The sequence below is a fragment of the Trichosurus vulpecula genome, chromosome 4, assembly GCF_011100635.1.
Source record: "Trichosurus vulpecula isolate mTriVul1 chromosome 4, mTriVul1.pri, whole genome shotgun sequence".
Taxonomy (NCBI): Eukaryota; Metazoa; Chordata; class Mammalia; order Diprotodontia; family Phalangeridae; genus Trichosurus; species Trichosurus vulpecula.
In genome coordinates, this window is record NC_050576.1 from 180,298,654 (window position 1) to 180,317,626 (window position 18,973).

Sequence of the window (18,973 nt, forward strand, 5' to 3'; positions counted from 1 at the left end):
GAGAGAAATAAAGAAAAGGAAAAGAAAGATGATTTTTCTCCCTTTTCTCTACAGACAGAGGCAGTGGTATGGGGGTGGGGGTGGGGCATGGAGAGGGAGATGAGGGGGGCAATACCACAGAGAGCCTGGCTATGTTCTTATTATTTCTTCTACATCTAAAAAGGCTTGGCAGGGTTTGTCAAGGCCTCAGCTTCTGATTCCTTCAAAACCACAGTCTGTCTCTGTCTTCTTCTGTAGCCGTCATCCATCTCCAGTCACCTCTTGGGATGACCTCCTTCTCTCTGAGAGCCACCAGAGGTATTGGGATGTGTGTCTACACACATAGGGGCTGACGGTAGTACACACTTCCCCTGCTGTTAGCCCCCTGGGTGTGTTACAACTATTGCCCATTCCCCCCCAAAGATCTGGTCTGTGCACATGATAGACTCACTCTCAACAGTGGCACTGAGGGAAGAGCATGAGATGTGGGTTCAGATGCCACCTTTGCTCCCCTTTGGGAATGCCACTTCCCTACCCTTTGGGAATGCCACTCTCTTCTCTGGCCTTCAGTTTCCTTTTCCATAAAATGAGGAATGGGAAACATGATGCGTTTACCCTTCCAGCTCTGAGCTCTAGGGATCTAAGTGTGGGAGACTAGGCTCCTATCAGCAGCCCCAGTTCAGGGGCTTTCTCTGACCCTTCCTTCCTCAGTTTCTCCTCCCTGGAGTCTTTCTTCCCCTACTGCCATCCTATTTCAGATATCTTTAAGGGTCCTGTCTTCCCAGGCTTCATGTTCCCACCCAGTGAAATAATCACAGATCGCACTAAAGTCCGGTCCTGATGCTCCCACAGGCTCCTTCCCTCTTCTGGAGTAAAACATTGACATCCTCATTCCCACTCTGATGATGTAACACTAAGAGAAAGGTGGGCAGATGAGCCCTGACTTCTTATCCTTCCCCATCCTAGAGGAGATTTGGGGTTCTGTGCTCTTGTAGGTTTAATTGGAGCAAGGACTGTACTAGGAAGCAAAGGGAAGCTGGAAAGGAAGAAAGGATAAGAAACAGAGGATGGGGAGCTTTAAAGCTAATTCCTTTGGTCTCTGAACTCCCAGAACCCCCCTAGACCCTGATCTGCCAAGTTTCCTGTCCTAATTTATAGAACTGATTCCTTTGCCGTAGGAAGAGAGATGGAGAGAGCTGTGAGAGTGTGAAAGAGAAGGTGAGATTAGGGAAGAAAAGGCCTAGTAAGGGGTGGATAGAAGGTAGCAAAGCAGAAAGGACAAGGGCTTGAAAATGAGGAATAATTATAGTGGAAGTCCCAGGGGCGGGGCATGATAGAGCTGTGATGGATAGGGAGGGGAATAGGAAAACATCCATTTCATGTTTCACATCTCGCATGTTCTTAGAGATCAGTGTCATGGCCTAATTCCTCCCTGCCCCCACTCCTCAACCAACTCCCCGAATCTCTTTTTAGGATAAATTCCGGCTTAAAATAATCAGATAAACGAAGTAGCTGTCATGCCCCAAACAAGAATACAATGAGAAGCCACTATCCTGGATGCCTGCAGGAGCCAGGACCTGGGGAGAAGCATCAGCCTCTCACTCTGGGTGGACACATACTGGCCTAATCCTGGTTCCAAGGCCAGTCATCCAGGGAAATCCCTCCCACACTTACAGGCCTGTCAGTCAGCACTGCCAAGAAAATCTCTTTGCCCCTTCCCCTTCCCCTCCCCATTCCACGAGTGTTTGACCAGACATCCCCTCCCCTCCATACTCCCTCTCTCTCCCTATTCTCTCTTCTTCTCCTCCTCAGTGATTTCCTCCCCCACAAAGGGCCCTAAAGACCCTTCCCCGACCTCTCTCTTTCAGCACAGGGATTTTTAACCTTTTTTGTGGGTCATAAAGACCTTTGGCAGTCTGGTGAAGCCCATGGACGCCTTATCACAATAATGTTTTATAAATAATTAAAAGAAATGATAAATGCCAATTAGAGGTTAGTTTAAAAAATATAATTTTTCCCCACCTAGGTTCATAGACACCCTGAAATCTATCCACGGACCCCTTTGGAGTCTGTGTGGACACCAGGTTAAAAATCCCTGTTATAGCATCTGCCTGAGCCTTTACCTACCTCTCTTATTCTAATGCCCACATCAGCCTCCCACCTCCATTGCCCCACTAACTCTCTCCCCTCTGTTTTTTTCAGCCTCCTGCTGTATTAGAATGGACCATGCCAGCTCAAGGAAACACCTGCCAGAATATCAATTATTTTTCTAACCTACACTGTAACCCTAGGTTTCCCTTCTTACTGGCCACCTTAATTAGTGGTGGACACAGTAACCCCCCTCCAATACTAGACTGGCAGGGCAGGGCACACAACACAGGGACAGTAACCTGAGGTTCGGAGTCGCCCTGGCCAGGGGCGGGAGGGAAGGTGTAGGGCCGGCCCAAAGAGCTGGACAGCTCATCCATCAATTTCAACTCCCCCTCCAGAGACCCCTGGATCAGCAGGGAGATGGTGTCAAACAGCTGTCTGTCCTGAGTGGTGCCGAGGAGAAGTTAGGGAAGGAAGAAGAAGAGGCAGGGGAGAGGGTCAGAGAGGAGAGGGAGAGCAGATAGAAGAGAGTGACATATGGAGAAAGGGCAAGAGAAGGAGAATGAGCAGGAGGTGGGGAAATGAGTGGGAAAAGATGAGTAGGAAAGAAGAGATGAGGAGCGATGAGGGAAATAGGAAGGAAACATAAGGAAGAGAGGATGAGAATAAAAAAGGGTTGCAGATGAGAAGATTAATGGAAAAAAGGATGTCAGAAGGAGTGGGATACAGAGAAGAGAGGGAAGAGAAAGAAGGAGGACAAAGGAGAGAGACAGAGGATGTGGAGAGAGGATGGGTAGAGAGAAAATAAGAATAAAAGGATGAGGGAGAGAGAAAATGAGGGAGAGAGAACAAAGGAGAGAGTGAGGATGAGGAAGAAAGGATGAAGGAGAGAGGATGAGAAAGGATGAAGGAGAGAGGGTGAGGGAGAGAAAGGATGAAGGAAGAGATGAAGGAGAGAGAGTGAGGGAGAGAAAGGGTGAAGAAGAAAGAAGGGATGGGAGAGAGAGGAAGACTTAGAATAGAGGGGATGAGAGAGAGTGAGTGTGGCATTAAAGGATAGAGACAGAGAATGAAGAAGGAGAGAGATCGAGAATGGTGGAAGCAGAAAAGGAAGTTAGGAAGAGGAAATAGGACAAGTTAAAGAAAGCATGGATTGAGAAGGATGGAAAAGAGAAAACAGGAAAAGAAGAAGAAAGGGGGTAGAAAGAAGATGAGGGGAAGGAGATGAGAGGGTACCAAAAAAGAGGAAGAAAACAAAGAAAGCTTTTCAGAAAGCTCAGTCCTGAATCAAGGAAGGAGAGGCCAGATCAGTACTGGGAAACAAATATGTTTGCTTGGAGGAAAAAATAAAAAGTGGACAGGGTGGTGGTGGTGGGGGGAGTTCTATTATCTCTGGCAAGGAGACTAACCCTCTGCTTCTATCAGAAAGCACCATCCCTGGTGAGGCGGAAGGAGACTGTCACCCCTGGCACTCCCCCGTAGCCCCCTGAACAGCAAAGACAGAGGTGCTGAGAGCAGCACCATTGCTATTCTAGGTCAGGGCCAGGCAGGCTGCCTGGTAAGCAGATCCCACAGTTACCTGGGGACCACCCAGGGCTGGGGGCAATGTTTTTACTGACACAGTTCCCCTTGAAGGAGACAGGAAGAGACATGAAGCTTTGCTGTTGGCAGCAGCCCTGATGAGGAACTGGAGTGCCTTTCCAACCTCCCTTCTTGCTCTGTTTCTGCCAACATCATCCCATGGGGCAATGCCCTTTCCAGCTCTTGTCTTCTCTAGGGAGGTAGGGGAGCCTACGTCTGGGGGGCTTGATCATTTGGGAGGAGAGTGAGGACCTGGTTTTAGGGGGCAGTGAATGAGTCTTCATATGGGGTCCTATGGCTGGCTTTCAGCCTGGGTCTGATGGTTTCCTAATCCTCCCATCCTCTGTCTGCTTCATAAAGTACCTCCCCGGGGGGGGGGTCTTCACTCCTCCCCCTCTTTCCAGTCCCCTCATTCCCCACTGGGGTCTCACCGTGGGGTGGGCCAAGGAGAGCTGAGAAGCCACTTTGACGTGCAAGGCCTGAGAGGCCCTGAGCTTTGGGCTGCCGGGCTGGCTGTCGGGCCCTCCCTCTCCCCGGGGCCAGGAGAAGGGGTCTCCTGGGATGGGAGGCTGGGGCGGGGCCAGGGTCTTCATCTCCATCTCCAGCTCAGCCTCCAGCTCGGCCTCTTCCTTGGCCTCCTTGTTGCTCTCTTCCAAGTGCTTCATCAGGACGGCGATGACCACATTGACCAGCACAAACTGAGCAGTCAGTACGAAGGACACGAAGTAGATGGGGGAGATGACAGTGTTGTAGCAGGTGGACTCCTGGTCACAGTCTCGGAGGGTGTCCTGAGTAGGGAAATGGAGGAGTCAGACAAGAACTGGGTTCTTAACCTGGAATTCACGGAAGTCCTTGAAACTTGTAAAAAATATTTTGAGATGGGTTTTGTTTTAATTGTCTTCTCAGTAGGTGGGAGAAAGGGAGAAGAAAGGGAGAGAATTAGGAAAATAAAATAAATTGAATTTTAAAAATATTTTGATAACTGCATTTCAATATCATTAATTTCTTTTATAATCCCATGTGTTTAAAAATATTATTCCAAGAAGAGGGCATAGACTTCACCAGACTACCCAAGGGGTCCCTGACACAGAAAAGGGTAAGAATTTTTGGGTTAGAGGGTATCTTGAAGGAGAAAAAGGAGTGTCCTAAGAAGAAAGAGAATTGAGAGGGTGTCCTGGTTTAGGAGTGAGTTATAGGATATCTTGGTAAAAGGGGGAGCTATAGAGTATCAAAAAAGAGGGAAGAGTTATAGGATGTCCAAGGGAGAAGGAGGAGGTATAAAGTATCTTAGGGATGAAGGAAGTTATAGAGTGATCTGGAGAAGAGAATATATATGTATATTGTACGCGTATATGTATATACAGTGTACTGGGGCAGAGGTAAGTTATAGAGTGTCCCAAGGAGAAAAATGAGTTAAGGGTGTCTAAGGGAAAAGCAGAAGATATAGGGTGTTCTGGCAATGGAGGTGAAAAAGTTATAAGAAAAAGTTATAGGGAATCTTAGGGAGAAAGGAGAGATATAAGGTTTCTTGAGGGGGCAGGAAAGTTATAGGGTATTATAGGGAGAAGGAGAATTAGTTTTGGAGTGTCTTGGGGAAAGGGAGGGTGTGTTTTGGGGATGGAAGAAGGGGCCTTTTAGGGAGAAAGCAGAGTTATAGGGTATACTGGTGAGAGGGGAAGCTATAGAGTGTCAGAAAGAAAGCTTTGTTGGTCCTGGAGGAAGTTATAGGATGATCTGAAGAGAAGAAAAATTTATAGAGTGTCCTGGGGATATGGGATGAATTATAAGGTGTCCTGCTCAAAAAGGGATCTATAAGATGTCAGAGGAAGATGGAAAAGTTATAGAATGTTCTGGGGAGAGAGGAGTTATTAGGTATCTTGAATATGGAAGAAGTTATAGTGTATCTTCTGGAGAAAGAGGAGTTTTGGGGTGTTCTAAGGATGAAAAACCTGCTATTTTGTCCCTCTAAACAAAGAAGTCTTCAAAAGTGAATTTCAGAGTGCTTTGATGGGGAGAACGCTACAAGATTTTACTTACTATCATTTCAACTTCCTAACAATACTTAGTTCAGGCTATTACAATGAAGTTTTGAGGATAGACCAACTCCAGGAAGAGCCAGGAACATTCGAGGCAGGGGAGAGGGGGAGGGTCCCACCTTCATGATGCCATTCCAGTTGTCACCGGTAGAGACTCGGAAAAGGGTCAAGAAGGCCATACCAAAGTTCCTGAAGGTGGCATGACGGCCTAGGCCCTCACAGGGGTGGGTTTCATCACACTCTAGGGGAGAGGATAAGAGAGAAAAGGGATTCCCCCAGTCAGCTACTTCTTCTGTCCCAGACCTTAGGACCCTCCAGCGCCCACACAGAGTTCCCTCACACACAACCTCAGCTCACCTAGGTCTCCAAAAAGCTCCACCCCCAGAGCTGCAAAGATGAAAAATAGTAGCATGAAGAGGAGCCCCAGGTTCCCCACCTGGAAAAGAAGAAAAGAAAAGGCAAAGATGCATATGGATATCCCAGTCCAGGTCCAAACTTTCCTCCTCCTTCTCCCTCCCCTCCACTCCCCCAAATCCTCTGTCCTTTTCTCCAGTTCATGAAAGAGGAAGAATTAGGCCCACCAAAGAAAGGGAGAGTCATTGAGGGCCCAGAAAACCCAAATGACTGCCCCATCCCAGCCCCCTCCAATACCTGGGGCAAGGCCTGCATCACTGTATCCAGCAGAGCCCGCATGCCTACCGCCATCTTCAGCAACTTCAGCACTGAGGAAACAAAAGGATGGGATGAGGGTGAACAGCCCCTTACCTTCCCCCTTTCCAAGGCCTCAAGGCCCCATTAGCCCTGGCCTAGACTGTTGCTGGGGAGGGGCAGGACTGATGGGGTTCCAGTGAAGCTGTTAGGCTGTGAAGGGGCCAGTAACAACTTCCCCACCCACCACAGAGAGAAGAAGGCAAGAAAGAGGTCTGAGGAACCCAGCAACCTTCTTACTCAGCAGAGATGGGCTGGCAAAGGTCAGATTGGATGCACTAAGAATGGGACAGTAGACTGGGAGCTGGCCAGGGTCCTAAGCAGCCCAGATCCCTTCCCTTCCAACCGGTTTCATATTGTACAGAAGAAAAATGGGTCCATTTGTTGGGCAGGTGGGCTCTATCCCAGAACGGATCTTATTTCCCAATCCATCTCCAAGGTACAAGCCTTCCAGCCCCCAGCTCTGTTGGTCTCCAAAGGCAGGATGGAGGAGCAATGTTAGAGTGCCTGGTGCGGCTGGGGTGAGCCTCTCCTGCAGACACTGACCACGGGCGATTCGAAGCACCCTCATAATGCGGATGATGGTGGGGTTGATGGGCAGTGATGCATTGACCTCGATCTCCTCCAGAGTGATCCCCATGATGGATAGCAGCACGATGGCCAGATCTAGTTGGTTCCACCTGGAAACCCGAAACGTGTCTCCCTGGGGGGATGGAGGGATTCTGGGGTAGGGGCCAAGGGAACCCAAAGGGTGGAAGAGCTGGGTTTGTTGGAATGGGGGAGTGGGCAGCATAAGAACATTTTCTTAGACTCTGAAGGCTAGAGCTGGAAAAGACTTTAAAGATATCCAGCATTTTGCAGAGAAGGAAGGAGATGAACTGACCTAAGGTCACAAAGAGCTAGTCAGTGGCAGATCCAAGCCTAGCATCCAGGTCTGTCAATCTCTGGTACTCAATAGTAGCTTTTTTTGCTGCATGCCTGCTATTAACTAGATTCTCCTTCCATCACACTATGGTGCAGGAATGTGCCCATAGAGAAATCCAGCCTTGTAGGACTTTCCTTCCCCATTCTGTTCAACCGCAGTTCTTGTGAATGCATACAATCATGGACTAAAAGCTCATAGGGATATTAGAGGGACATCTAGGTCAGGCCTCCCCCATTTCACAGAGGAGTGACTTGCTGAGTGAGGGTCATAGAGACAGGAAATTCCAAGGTGGGATTTGAAATCCAGACCTTCTGATTTCTCTTTCTGTAATACCAGGTTACCTTCTAATAATATCTAGTATTTATAATGGTTACAAAACACTTTATAAATATTACCTCAATTTATGCTCACAAAAACCTTGAGAGGTAGGTGCTATTACCATTCTCATTTTACAAATGAGGAAACTGAGGCAAATAGAGGTTAAGCGACATGCCCAGGCTCATAAGTGTCTGAGGCAAGATTTGAACTCAAGGTCTTTTTGCCTCTAGCTTTAGAGCTCTAGCCACTGCACCATCTAGCTTCTTAGATGAACCTGACTATGGTGGGGCCAGAGGAGGTTCTCCATCCCCCACACCAGGAGGGACTAGAACCCAGCTCTCTTGATCCCCAGTCTAATGTCCCTTCCATCCCATTAGGAGCCTTCTTGCCACCTCCTACCTCCCTTCTCTCTACCCTCACCTCCAACCCTCTGTTTTGGCATTGTGTCCTGAACCTCCTCACAACCCTTGGGCCACCTCCCCTTCCCACAACAGTGAGAGGAAGACAGTGGGAGGCTCCAGTATCCCCCAGATTTGCCCAAGTTGTCTAGAGAAAGTGAGTAATTGGGGATGACAAGAATTCTCTGGAGATTTTGACTGGGGTGGTGGGGGGCGGACAAAGGCACCTTGTAGTTCCACTCTCAATTACCTGTCCTGGAAGAATCGTCGGAAACCAAAGGCCACAAGTTTGAAAACAGACTCCAAGACAAAGATAACAGTGAAGATGTAGTTGCAGATCTTCAAAGCCTCATCCAGGATCTAGGGGGAACAGATGCAGGGGGCCTCATCACTGATGTCAGAGGGGCTAACAGTCTCCTTATCAGACCTCCCCAGACCCTGTGGCAGAGAGTTAGCTGGTCTAGGTGGTGGGGGGAGGGAAAGGGGATCAGTGAGTCCTCAGATGAGCACCGCTTTTACACCTACCAAATTGTGGTATGTTGGGTAATTGTGGATTAGAAGACGTAACACTGGAAGGGACCTTGGAGATCAACAAATCTAATTCCCTCCCTTTACAAATGGGTAAATTGAGGCCCAGAGAGGAGGAGGTACTTTTCAAGGGGCACACAGTTTCTAAGCAGTAGAGGTGGGATTTTAATCAAAATCTAAATCCCAAAATCTCTAAATCTAATAATGACAGTATTTATGTAGCTTTTTAGATATATGATTTCATTTGTTCCTTAAAACAAACCTATGTAGTAGGTGCTACTATTATTATCCCATTTTACAGATAGGAAAACTGAGGCATGTTAAATGACTTGCCTAGGGTCATATAGCTAATAAACATCTGAGGAACAATTTGATCTCAGGTCTTCCAGGCTCTAAGTCCAGCACTTTATCCACTGAGACACTGAAAAAGCCTGATGCTTTTTCTATTATAATGGAATCATGGCTTTGAATAGGACTCGGAAATCCCATCTGTCAAATATTTTGGAGGGGAATCCCTCACCCCCCACAATGGTACACTGATGTCTCCCCATATGGATAAACCATCCGACAGGGAGGAGGAGGTTCCTTCCATATGTGTGGGGCAGGGTGGGGGGTTGGGGATAGGCTGTGTGTGTGGGTGGGAGGGAGAGTTCTTACCTGAGGCTGCTGATAATGTTCCATGGCCATAGTAACTACGTTCAGACCAATAACGCCTGTGATGAAGAGATCCAAGTAGTGGCTGGTACACATGTGGTGGACAAGGAGCCGGAACCTTGAGTAGTCTGAATAGTAGGGTTTGCATTGTGCTTCTGGTGGGGGAGAAGCCAATGAGAGGGGCAGAGAGCAGAGAAACCATTAGTCTCCCCCGGCCCCATCCGTCTCCCTTGCCCTACCCAAGACAGGCTCCCAAACAGCCACCAGCCCCAATACCAGAGGTGATCATTCTACTTCTATCAGCATCCCCCATTCTTCCTACTCCCTCCCCAAAAGGACAAGCTGTTTTGGGGAGGGAGTTGGAGCTGGGAGAGGGTATCACAGGCATTTGCTCTCTCTAGTCTAAGCATTTCTACTGATACCTCTCCAGATAAGGTAGGGCATTGAACATGCACAGCTCCTAATCCAAATTAGAGAACAGGTGAGACAACCCCCTCCCCTTACATTTGGGGTCCAAAGAGCACTTATCCCTTAAGAAGAAAAAGACAGCTTTTTCCACCTTCCTTCACCTCTCTACTCTTTAAACAAAGCCAGATCCAAAAATTGGAAAAAAAAACCCAAGGGAATTAGATGAGGCTCAGTGGGGGTGGAGGAGTACTGCAAAAAGATTAAATGGAGCTAAGGCTTTGGAATTAAAACTAGAGCTCAGAATTTGTACATCTCGGTGACTGGATCTCAGGGAGGGGGACATCACCAGCCCCATACTCCCAAGCTCCTTCCCCTCTACACCCCCACACCCTGTGCCCATGTGTTTCCAGAGTGGAGGTGGAGGAAGACGGTTTGCTCTCATCCTAGAGACAAGCTCTTGGAATCCTGGATGTTTGAGGAGATAAACTAATTTGCTCACCTAATCTCTAATGAGGAAATGCCCAGCCTGAGACCATAAATTCAGGGCAGCATGATAATGCATATTGGAGTGGAAGAGGCTGTCTGAGATCTGTCAGAAGCATAATATTACTCTTGTAATTAGCAGATCAGCTAGTGATTAAAATCACTGCCCCAGGAGCACTCCTGTCCCCTAGAGGCACTAAGGACAAATCTAGGGAGCAAGATCCATCCTAGATAGAGACTGAGGGCTGGGGTGGCTCTCATGAGAGCAGAAAGAGTGACATTCCCCTCATTCTGGGGGACTGTTTTGGGGACTGATCAGGCTCCCTGGCAGCTCCATCAAACAGACACGGATCTCAGACAGTCCTTCTCCCCCACCCCAGGGAGGTCTAGGAGGACTTAAGCCCATCAGCACCATGGACTGCACCCCAGAATGGGGCTGGCTGGAAGTTCTGACCCTAAACCAGCTCACACTCAGGACTCCACCCTCATGCTGGTTATTTAACAGAGGGATAGACTGAAGCAGGAAAAGGAAAGGAGGGGGGACCCAGATGGGGATTGAAAAAGGGAGTCAGGACTTAAAATTCTCCATAGGAGAGGGGTGGGGCAAAAAACCCAGCAACAACAACAAAAAAGTTCAGTTTTCACATGGCCAATTCTCAGTTATCTAGACTAATGTGAAAAGGCAATGATGTAAATCATCTCTGCCTCCCCTTCCCCCCCAAACCAAAGCATCCTCAGATTTGTCTTTTCAATTTGGGGATGCATTATGATTTTTTGTTTTATTTTCAGGCACCGAAGGTTGATCTTCTAAGTCATGGTTGACTCAAGACAGTATCTCCCTGAGGAAAGATATGTCAATTTAGGGGGAGCAGGGAAGGGGGGGTAGGTTGATCTGGGCTGGGAACAACAAAGCCTTGGATCTTCCATTGGATGGATAACAGAGAGTTGACTGGAGACAAGCGAGGGCTCTTCCTTCCATTCCTGCAAGAGCAGGGAGGGAGCTGAGCTATGCAGCTCAAGAGGCGGGATCTCTCTGGCTCTACATTAATCTCCATAAAAGCTGAGAGCACCCGATCCCATTATGCTAAAATATGAATGGGGAATTAACCAAAATGTTTGAATACAATTAAGCTAGAAACACTGTCTTCTTATTAGCCCCATTATTAGCTGAGACAATGCAGAAGGGAACTGGAGGGAGGGAGGGCACCTTCCCCATCCCTGTATCCCAAACTGAATACTTATATAGGCTTAATTCGTGTGCAGTGTTGCTGGCCAAATTGAGAGGTCCCCACCTCTACCTCCGGTCTCGTTCTATCCCTCCGAGTGAGAGTTGCACTGGGACTCAGCCAGGGGCTCCTGACAGGCAAGTCCTCCAAGACTCCCCCCACACCCAAATAAGGCCAGGGAGGCAAGGTTAAGCAGGAGTAGGGGTGTCTGCCTAGAGCAGGGTTGATCACTAACCATCCCAAGCATTCATAAGGCAGCCTCCCCTGTCTCCCCCTCCCTGTCCCCCTCCTCAACCCTCCCCACCATAACATGGAGAAACATCTAGAAATCCTTCGTTGGTGTTTTAGGGTCACCAAAATCTAGAATGTCAGAGCTAGAAGAAACCTCAGAGATCATCTAATTCAATCCATTCGTTTTTTAGAGGAGGAAATAGGCCCAGGGAATTGAAGCGGCCTGTGCAAGGTTACATAGCTAGCTTAGGGGGCAGGGCTGAGGATAGAACCCATATCCCCCTGGATCCCAGTGGAATCATTCTCCCCCTTTAGCACACTCCCTCTCAACCCCTCCCTCCCTCTCCAAACCACTGACAGGTTGTGGGGTTTTATTTTATTATTATTTTTTTGGTTATTTTTAGACACAAACCCTCAGGGGCATCCACCGTGTGGAAGGGCAGCCCTGGTGATTCAACCCTGCTTAGCATTCTCTTGGCTACATGGGGCAGGGGGTGGCACATCCCCCACATGCCTGGCATGCAGATTAGTGTAAATGTAGATTACCTTGTCAGGGGGCCACAAATTAAGTTGCTTTGGAAGCTACTGTCTCAGCCACAACAGCCCAAGGAGATTGGGGGAGGAGGAAGGAGGGAGAGGTATGGGGAACTCTTACTTAAGTCATTGGGGAAATCCTTAGTTGATTGGGAGTTATCCTGGAGTCCATGCCTTTCTCCCTTGTACCCATGCCCCCTTCCAGCTGCATGAGTCATAACAGGCTTGGTAAATATCAGACAAATCCACAAGATGGGAAGTGGGGCACCCCCCACTCCTATCCCTCCTTACACAACCCACCCAAGGACTGGGTGGCTGAGAGGAAAACACAGGACCAAGGGCAACAGGCACAGTGGGTTAGTTGGGGTTATCGTTGAGTAGATATCAGGCAAAGACCAAGTGAAAGGGGATAACCAGGTGGAAAGTGGGGAGGTAGGGAGCCATATGATATGTGACACAGTCCCCCACATAGGATGGGTCACACATTGAGCTCCTTTGACCAGGTCTGGACTTTGAGATGGGGATGTGGTGGGAAGGAGGAGGGCACTTGATGGCTGTGGGGGTCAATGCCTACTACCAAGTTGGCTACAAACCAAACTCAGTCCTCATCTGTCTATAGCCAAACCTGCTTAGCAAAAGACTGGGGCCCTGGTCACTGTTGTTTCTTCTTTCCTTCCCCATCTGCTGATACCTAAGGAATTCAGTTCTCCAACCCACCCTTTATCCTAGAGAGTTACTGAACTGACACTTTCACTTTGGGGTCTAAGACTCCTTCCTACTGGGAGAAAACCTGGATATAAGTGGAAGAGGGGTCAGAAACATGTCAGAGAATAGAAAATTTGGACATCCACCAATCACACTAGACTGGACCCTCTGCTTGGATCATACATAATGCAGCTACTTGAATCACAGAAGACCAAAGGCCTTCAAAGGAAACAATGTAAGCAGGCAGGGGAACAGTGGGTATCTGAGATTATGTATGGGGTAGAAACAGGACCACTGAGAGCCCCTATTTTGGACTTAAATGACAGTATGCGTATGAGCTCATGTATTACTGTATGTGTGTGTGTGTGTGTGTGTGTGTGTGTGTGTGTGTGTGTGAGAGAGAGAGAGAGAGAGAGAGAGAGAGAGAAAGAGGGTTTATATCACTCTAGAGAGCATGGATAGAATTCCTCCTGCTCATGCCTTCCACTCTTTCCCTCAAGCACAGCATGATAGGGATCTGGGATCTTAACATTATCACATATGGACATCCAGGAGATCCAGACACAAAGCATAGCTGATGATTCCAGAGAGGCTTCCACTCAATATTGGACATGTCACTATCAGCACCGTAATTATGGGATGTACAACTCTGACCACGGTGAAGTGAAGGCAGATAAGGGGGTGTTACTGAGATACCACATGCAAAATGGACATTTGGGGTGTCCTACTTTGGGTTGATCAGTGAGCCCTAAAAGACAGACCCTTGACCTAATTCCTTGTGGTTCCACCACTGGGGCTATCATAGAGCCTTTCCCTGGCATGGGGCACTGACCCAACAGCCACATACCCATGAAGTGAGTCCTTTGTGAGTCCGTGCAGGGAGAAAAGCGTGCAGTGACACAGGAGAGCATGGCCAGGGTTAGGGGCTGGCACACAGCTGCTTGAAATCTCATGGGAGATGTCATGGGTGTATTGGAGATGAGGAGAGCAAGGGAAGCCATATCTCAAATGGTAGAGAGAGGACATTGTCTGGCCAGGGGTGCCCAAAGACAGTCTCCAACAAGTGGCCTAGATCTTCTCCCAAATCTTTGGCTTTTGGGGGGAAGAGGATCTTGGCTAACTCAGGTCTCGATCTAATTCCTGCTGTTTGTAGCCCTGATGTAGAGACTGCGTTTTCTTGACTATTAATGTGTCTGTTAAATTATTCATCGTTACATTTTAAAAACAAATCCTCTCTCCTCTCATAGTGCTCCCTCAGATCAAAGTCTCTTCTTCAGACAAAAGGAGACTAGAGAGATTTGCAGCTGTAATAATTGCCACTGTGCTGAAAAGCCAAGGGTGGTAGTGGAGGAGTTGGGAAGGAGAGGGGACAGGATAGCAAGAGATTCAGGGAGGTGGTCCAGCTTGTGGTTGGCTCTTGGACCATCATCTCCTGGTCTTTGCAGGGGTATAAGGCAGAGGTTGGGGATATGGCCTCACCTAGGTCCTCAGGCCCTGTCCAACTGAGCCTAAGCTCTGTCAGATAAGACCTAGGATTTCAAATGGTGCCTTTTTGGGCACATGGGGACCCTTCAACCCCCAACCCTCACCCCACAAGTATGAGATTGATGTGTCATGGAGAGGAAGCAAATGACATATTCATGTACAAATGAGAGAGGAACTGGGAAGTAGGCAGGGTCTGAGGTCAGTAATATCCCCCAGGCCATGCCCCTCGGACCAAGTACCCAATAGCGGCAGTACCTGGTGCTGCGCTGGTAGAGCTGCCGGGGGTTATTACATCATCCAGCATTAGATCTAAAAGAATGAAACGACATTGGTCACTCAATGGACCTGGCGGTGCTGGGCTGGGCACAGAACAGCAGTTCTCGCCCTGGAGATACTGACCACCCCAAACCCGAGTCTGGATATCTCTGACCCCAATTCCTATCTTTATTCTTCACTCCTGAGTCCAATCCTAACCTTATTCTTCATTCCAGCTTCTAACCTCAAATCTCACCTCTGATTTCAACTCCCACCATCAATCTTTAATAATGACCCCAGTTCTAAACCTCCCCCCTCCCCCCTGCCCCAGCTCCTAATCTCAAAACTCAGTCTTGACCTCAGCTCCTAACTTCAACCCTTGTGTGACTCTAACTCCTCTTTTTCATATTCACCCATGGCCCAAATTCTAACCTCAACCTTTACCTCTGATCACCCTAACTCCCAATTTCTAACTTTAAATCTTAACTCCTTGCCCCAGCTCCTAACCTCCATCTTCATACCTAATACCAATTCCTGACCTTAACCTTTTATCTCAGACCCCAGCTCCTAACCTCACCTCTGATTCGCTGATCTTTGCTCTTCACCCTGACCCCAATTATTAACTTTACCTCTGACCGCCCCCCCCCCACCAACTACTTAACTTCAAGCCTCACCCCTGACCTCAACTCCTACAAACCCATTCTTCACCCATAATATTAAACCACAAGTGAGCAGGAGCTCCCTGAACAGCAGAGAGCAGTGCCGTGACAACAGCTATATTTTCTGGGTCATCAGAGACACCCAAGGAGAAGCAGTGACTTCCAGGCTATCGGAACCACTGTGACAGGGATGGCAGCTCTGTCTGGCTATCAGAGGCATTCCAGAGCAAACAGCAGCTCTATGAGGCCTTCAGGAGGGGAGAGTAGAACAAGGCTCCTACATCTCAGTATAATGTGAAATTAGCTATTATGTCTGTGGATAGGTAAAGCTCACTGATCCCCAGCGCTGCAAGGCTGGCGTAGGGGCCACACATGTATCCTGAAAAAGAAATTAAATCTGAAGTTCATTGGCAGAGGGAAACAAGGAGGAGGGTGGAGGGGAGGTTCAAGTCAGAACATTGCCACTGGGGGACAGCACGTCAAGTCGGCCTCAGACGTCTCCACCGAGAACCCAGACTGAACATGCCCCAGCCAGCTGAGTAAGGATATGAGGAGGGGAAGGGAGAGGTGATGCACAGAGGCTATTTAGGGAACCTCATTTCCCATCTCTGTCCTGGTGCTAGGGCTGGTCAGAGGCTGGAGGACTTCATGTAATTTCTATAATTCGCTCAATAAATAGCACCTATCTTCACCTCCATCTTCCCAGCCCAACACTATTGTCCCTCACTCCTGGCTCCTCTGACACGGTGAGGAGAGACAGGAATGAAAAAGGAGAGGCAAAGAATCCCCTAACTCATCTTACAAAATTCACATTCCAACAAGTCACAGGGAAAACTCTGAGAAGTCCAAATTCCTTGTTAATTTGGGGGACAGAAAAAGAGGCATATACAAATTAGACAGCCACACAGGGCCAGAAAAATCTATCTGGAGAAAGAGAGAGAGAGAGAGAGAGAGAGAGAGAGAGAGAGAGAGAGAGAGAGAGAGAGAGAGAGAGAGAGAGAGAGAGAAGTAGGGAGAGAGAGAGAGAGAAGTAGGGAGAGAGAGAGAGAGAGAAGTAGGGAGAGAGAGAGAGAAACACACTAAGAGAGACAAAAACAGATGGGAAAGAAAGACAGAAAGACAAAAAGACAGATATCAACAGTGACAAAGAATCATGCACCAATGCAGGGGCATTCAGAGAAAGAGAGAATAACAAAGAAAAAAACAAGCAGAGACAGGGTTAAGTATTGCAGAGAGATACAAATGGAGAAATACTGAGACACACAGAGAGGTACACATTAAAAGAGGGGAAGAAACAGGAAGATGCATAGATATGAACAGGCTACTTTTACACATACTGAAAGAGACATCACCTAGAAAGACAGATTCATTGAGATAAAAGAGTAATAGAAGGAAAAAAAACCATACAAACAGGGATAGAAAGTCATGCAGACAGAAATGGAAAGACAAGGATACAGATGCCAAGAAGCAGAGATAAAGGCCTGTCTTTCTCTCCAGGTCATTTTCTCAGAGATGGAAGGAACCTCAGAGATCATTTTAGCGTGATCCCCTCATTTAGAAGACGAATCCCCTATAATCTGAAAGCCATTTCAGAGTAAAAGGGGCTGGGGAAAGGGTTTAGGGCTCAGAGATCATAAATGTTCAACCAGAATGGAGGAAGGGTAGGATGGGGGGGGATGTTATAAGAGACAATAGTGTGTATTTTGAGGGAGGGCCCTAAGGAGAGGGTTTCAAGGTAATGAGACAAAGAAGGCTGAGATGTGGGAGAGGAAATAAGACATAATAATCCCAGATCGATGGGCCATGGACTAAATGGAAAGTCGCTCTGACCTCTGACCCAAGTCTTCTCTGTGCCAAGGCCAAAACTTGAAAAGATAAAAAAAGAAATGGTCAAGAAGTCAGATAGTTTAGAAGGGAAGGGAGAGGAGGGAGGGTCAGGGTCTTTGTCTCATCCCATCAGTTCAGAGACTAACCAGAGATTCACTCTATAGAGTGAATATAGCACTCCTTATACACTTGGACAAACTGAGGCGAACTCAACCATTTACTAAATTCCACCCCTTTCATGTTATCCCGCCCTGGGGTAAGGTTAGGGCCCCCCACTGGCAGGTGTCAGGAAACCTCAGAGTGATGCATCTTACTCTACCCCAACAGCAGGGGTGAGGTGGGAGAGACAGTGAAGGTCTCACCTGGCATTGTTCAAAATGCTGTACTGGCCGGGGGTGGGGCAGGGCATAGGAACTAGATGCTGAAAACCATGCGGGCCCCGTTGGGGATATCATCCCCTCTGGCAGGGCCGAGCTAGTCTCCATCATGCAGACATGCTCGAGGTGAGAGGGAGAGAAGGTGGGAAGGAGGTGAGCCTCCTCCCCTCTGTCCCCCACTACCTGAGGTTACTAGGCCAAGGCCAGATTCAAGCAGGATTCAGAGAGATGTGGAAAGACTACCGACCAGCCATCTGCTTCTCCTTACTCCTTCTCTTTTTCTCCATCCGACGTAACCGCTTCTCTTCCCGGCGCCGGGCCTCCTCCTCTTCCTGGTGTTGCCGACACTTGTGGAAGTTCTCTACCACCACACCCACGAACATGTTTAGCACAAAGAAGGCCACGATGAGCAGGAAGGAGATGAAGTACAGCAACATCCAAGGGTTGTGGTTCATGATGGGCTGGGGCGCAAGGTGGGAGACAGGTTCACAGCAGAGATCTCAGGACTGAAAGAGCCTAGAGCTGGGGTGGGGAACCTATGGCCTTGGGGCCACATGTGGCCTTCTAGATCCTTAAGTGTGGCCTAGAGGCTCTAGAGGTAGACAGGGTGGGACATAAAAATTCCCTACAGGAGATGGTTCCCTCTACCCTCACCCTCAGATTCCTGGCTTGTAGTACCAGTGACTAAATCCCTTAAGACTAATTGCTTAATTTTGTTTTAAAATAGGACTAGGGCCTCATTTCTATTAGCTTCATTACCTTAGGCTCTGTTATTTTGGGTTCTTCCAACCCTACTGTCTGGTTTCACTAAGTCTGAAATTCAAAGGGACCCAGACCCATCATGGACAGACTTCAGAAAGCAAGGGACCATCTGGTCACCCTCCACCTACCTGCTGGTCAACACCCACAGCATCCAACCCATCATACATAATGTCCACCCAGCCATCCTTAGAGGCCAACACAAACAAGGACATGAGGGCCTAACGGAGGAAAGAAAGAGGGATGTCAGGAACACGGGATGCCTCCATAAGTCAACTTTTGCTAAAATCTTTCCATCTCACACCAAAACGTCCTCAGATGTTAGCAGCAGCTCCCTGACTATATAAATGCCATCAATTGTCAGCTTGTGGAAACACCCCAGAGCCTGGGAGGCCTCTCCATTCTGTAGACCAAGACTTGGAAGGCTAAAGGAACTGTCACTAAAATCTCTGTATATCTCCTGGCTTTAAGTAGGCATGGTCACGGGCACTAGAAGCCCATGAAATTTTCAAATCAGCAGGGAGAGAAGAGTCAAGTCAAATGGTATTTATTAAGCACTAACCATGTGGCATGTACAGTGCTAAGTGATGGAAATATACAGAAAGATTAAAAGCAAAAACAAAAACAAGAAAAACGTTTTCTGATCTCAAGGAATTTAGTCTCATTGGGGAGACAACATGGAGGAAGCAAAACAGGGGAATCTAAAGGGAGAAAAGCCAAGATCCTGGGACAATCCCATTGCTGACTGTTAGGTGGCACAGTGGATAGAGTGCTGGCTCTGGAGTCAGGAGGACCTGAGTTCAAGT

The 18,973-nt window shown here is 48.1% G+C and overlaps 1 protein-coding gene across 9 annotated transcripts in view; it reads right to left on the minus strand.

Moving 5' to 3' along the window:
- Positions 1–18,973, minus strand: part of CACNA1G (calcium voltage-gated channel subunit alpha1 G) — an 87,340-nt gene that overhangs the window by 5,848 nt on the left and 62,519 nt on the right. For 2 of the 9 annotated variants that reach the window (XM_036754043.1, XM_036754041.1), the window contains 10 exons: positions 18,299–18,388; positions 17,656–17,869; positions 9,222–9,373; positions 8,287–8,396; positions 6,942–7,075; positions 6,339–6,409; positions 6,045–6,123; positions 5,807–5,928; positions 4,083–4,439; positions 2,370–2,513 (listed from right to left, as the gene is read on the minus strand). In XM_036754043.1, the coding sequence (XP_036609938.1) occupies positions 2,370–2,513; positions 4,083–4,439; positions 5,807–5,928; positions 6,045–6,123; positions 6,339–6,409; positions 6,942–7,075; positions 8,287–8,396; positions 9,222–9,373; positions 17,656–17,869; positions 18,299–18,388 (1,473 nt within the window). Of the gene's footprint in view, positions 1–2,363; positions 2,514–4,082; positions 4,440–5,806; positions 5,929–6,044; positions 6,124–6,338; positions 6,410–6,941; positions 7,076–8,286; positions 8,397–9,221; positions 9,374–14,545; positions 14,600–17,655; positions 17,870–18,298; positions 18,389–18,973 lie in introns of all 9 variants that reach the window. The other 7 variants (XM_036754048.1, XM_036754044.1, XM_036754042.1 and 4 more) reach the window with 6 other exon arrangements.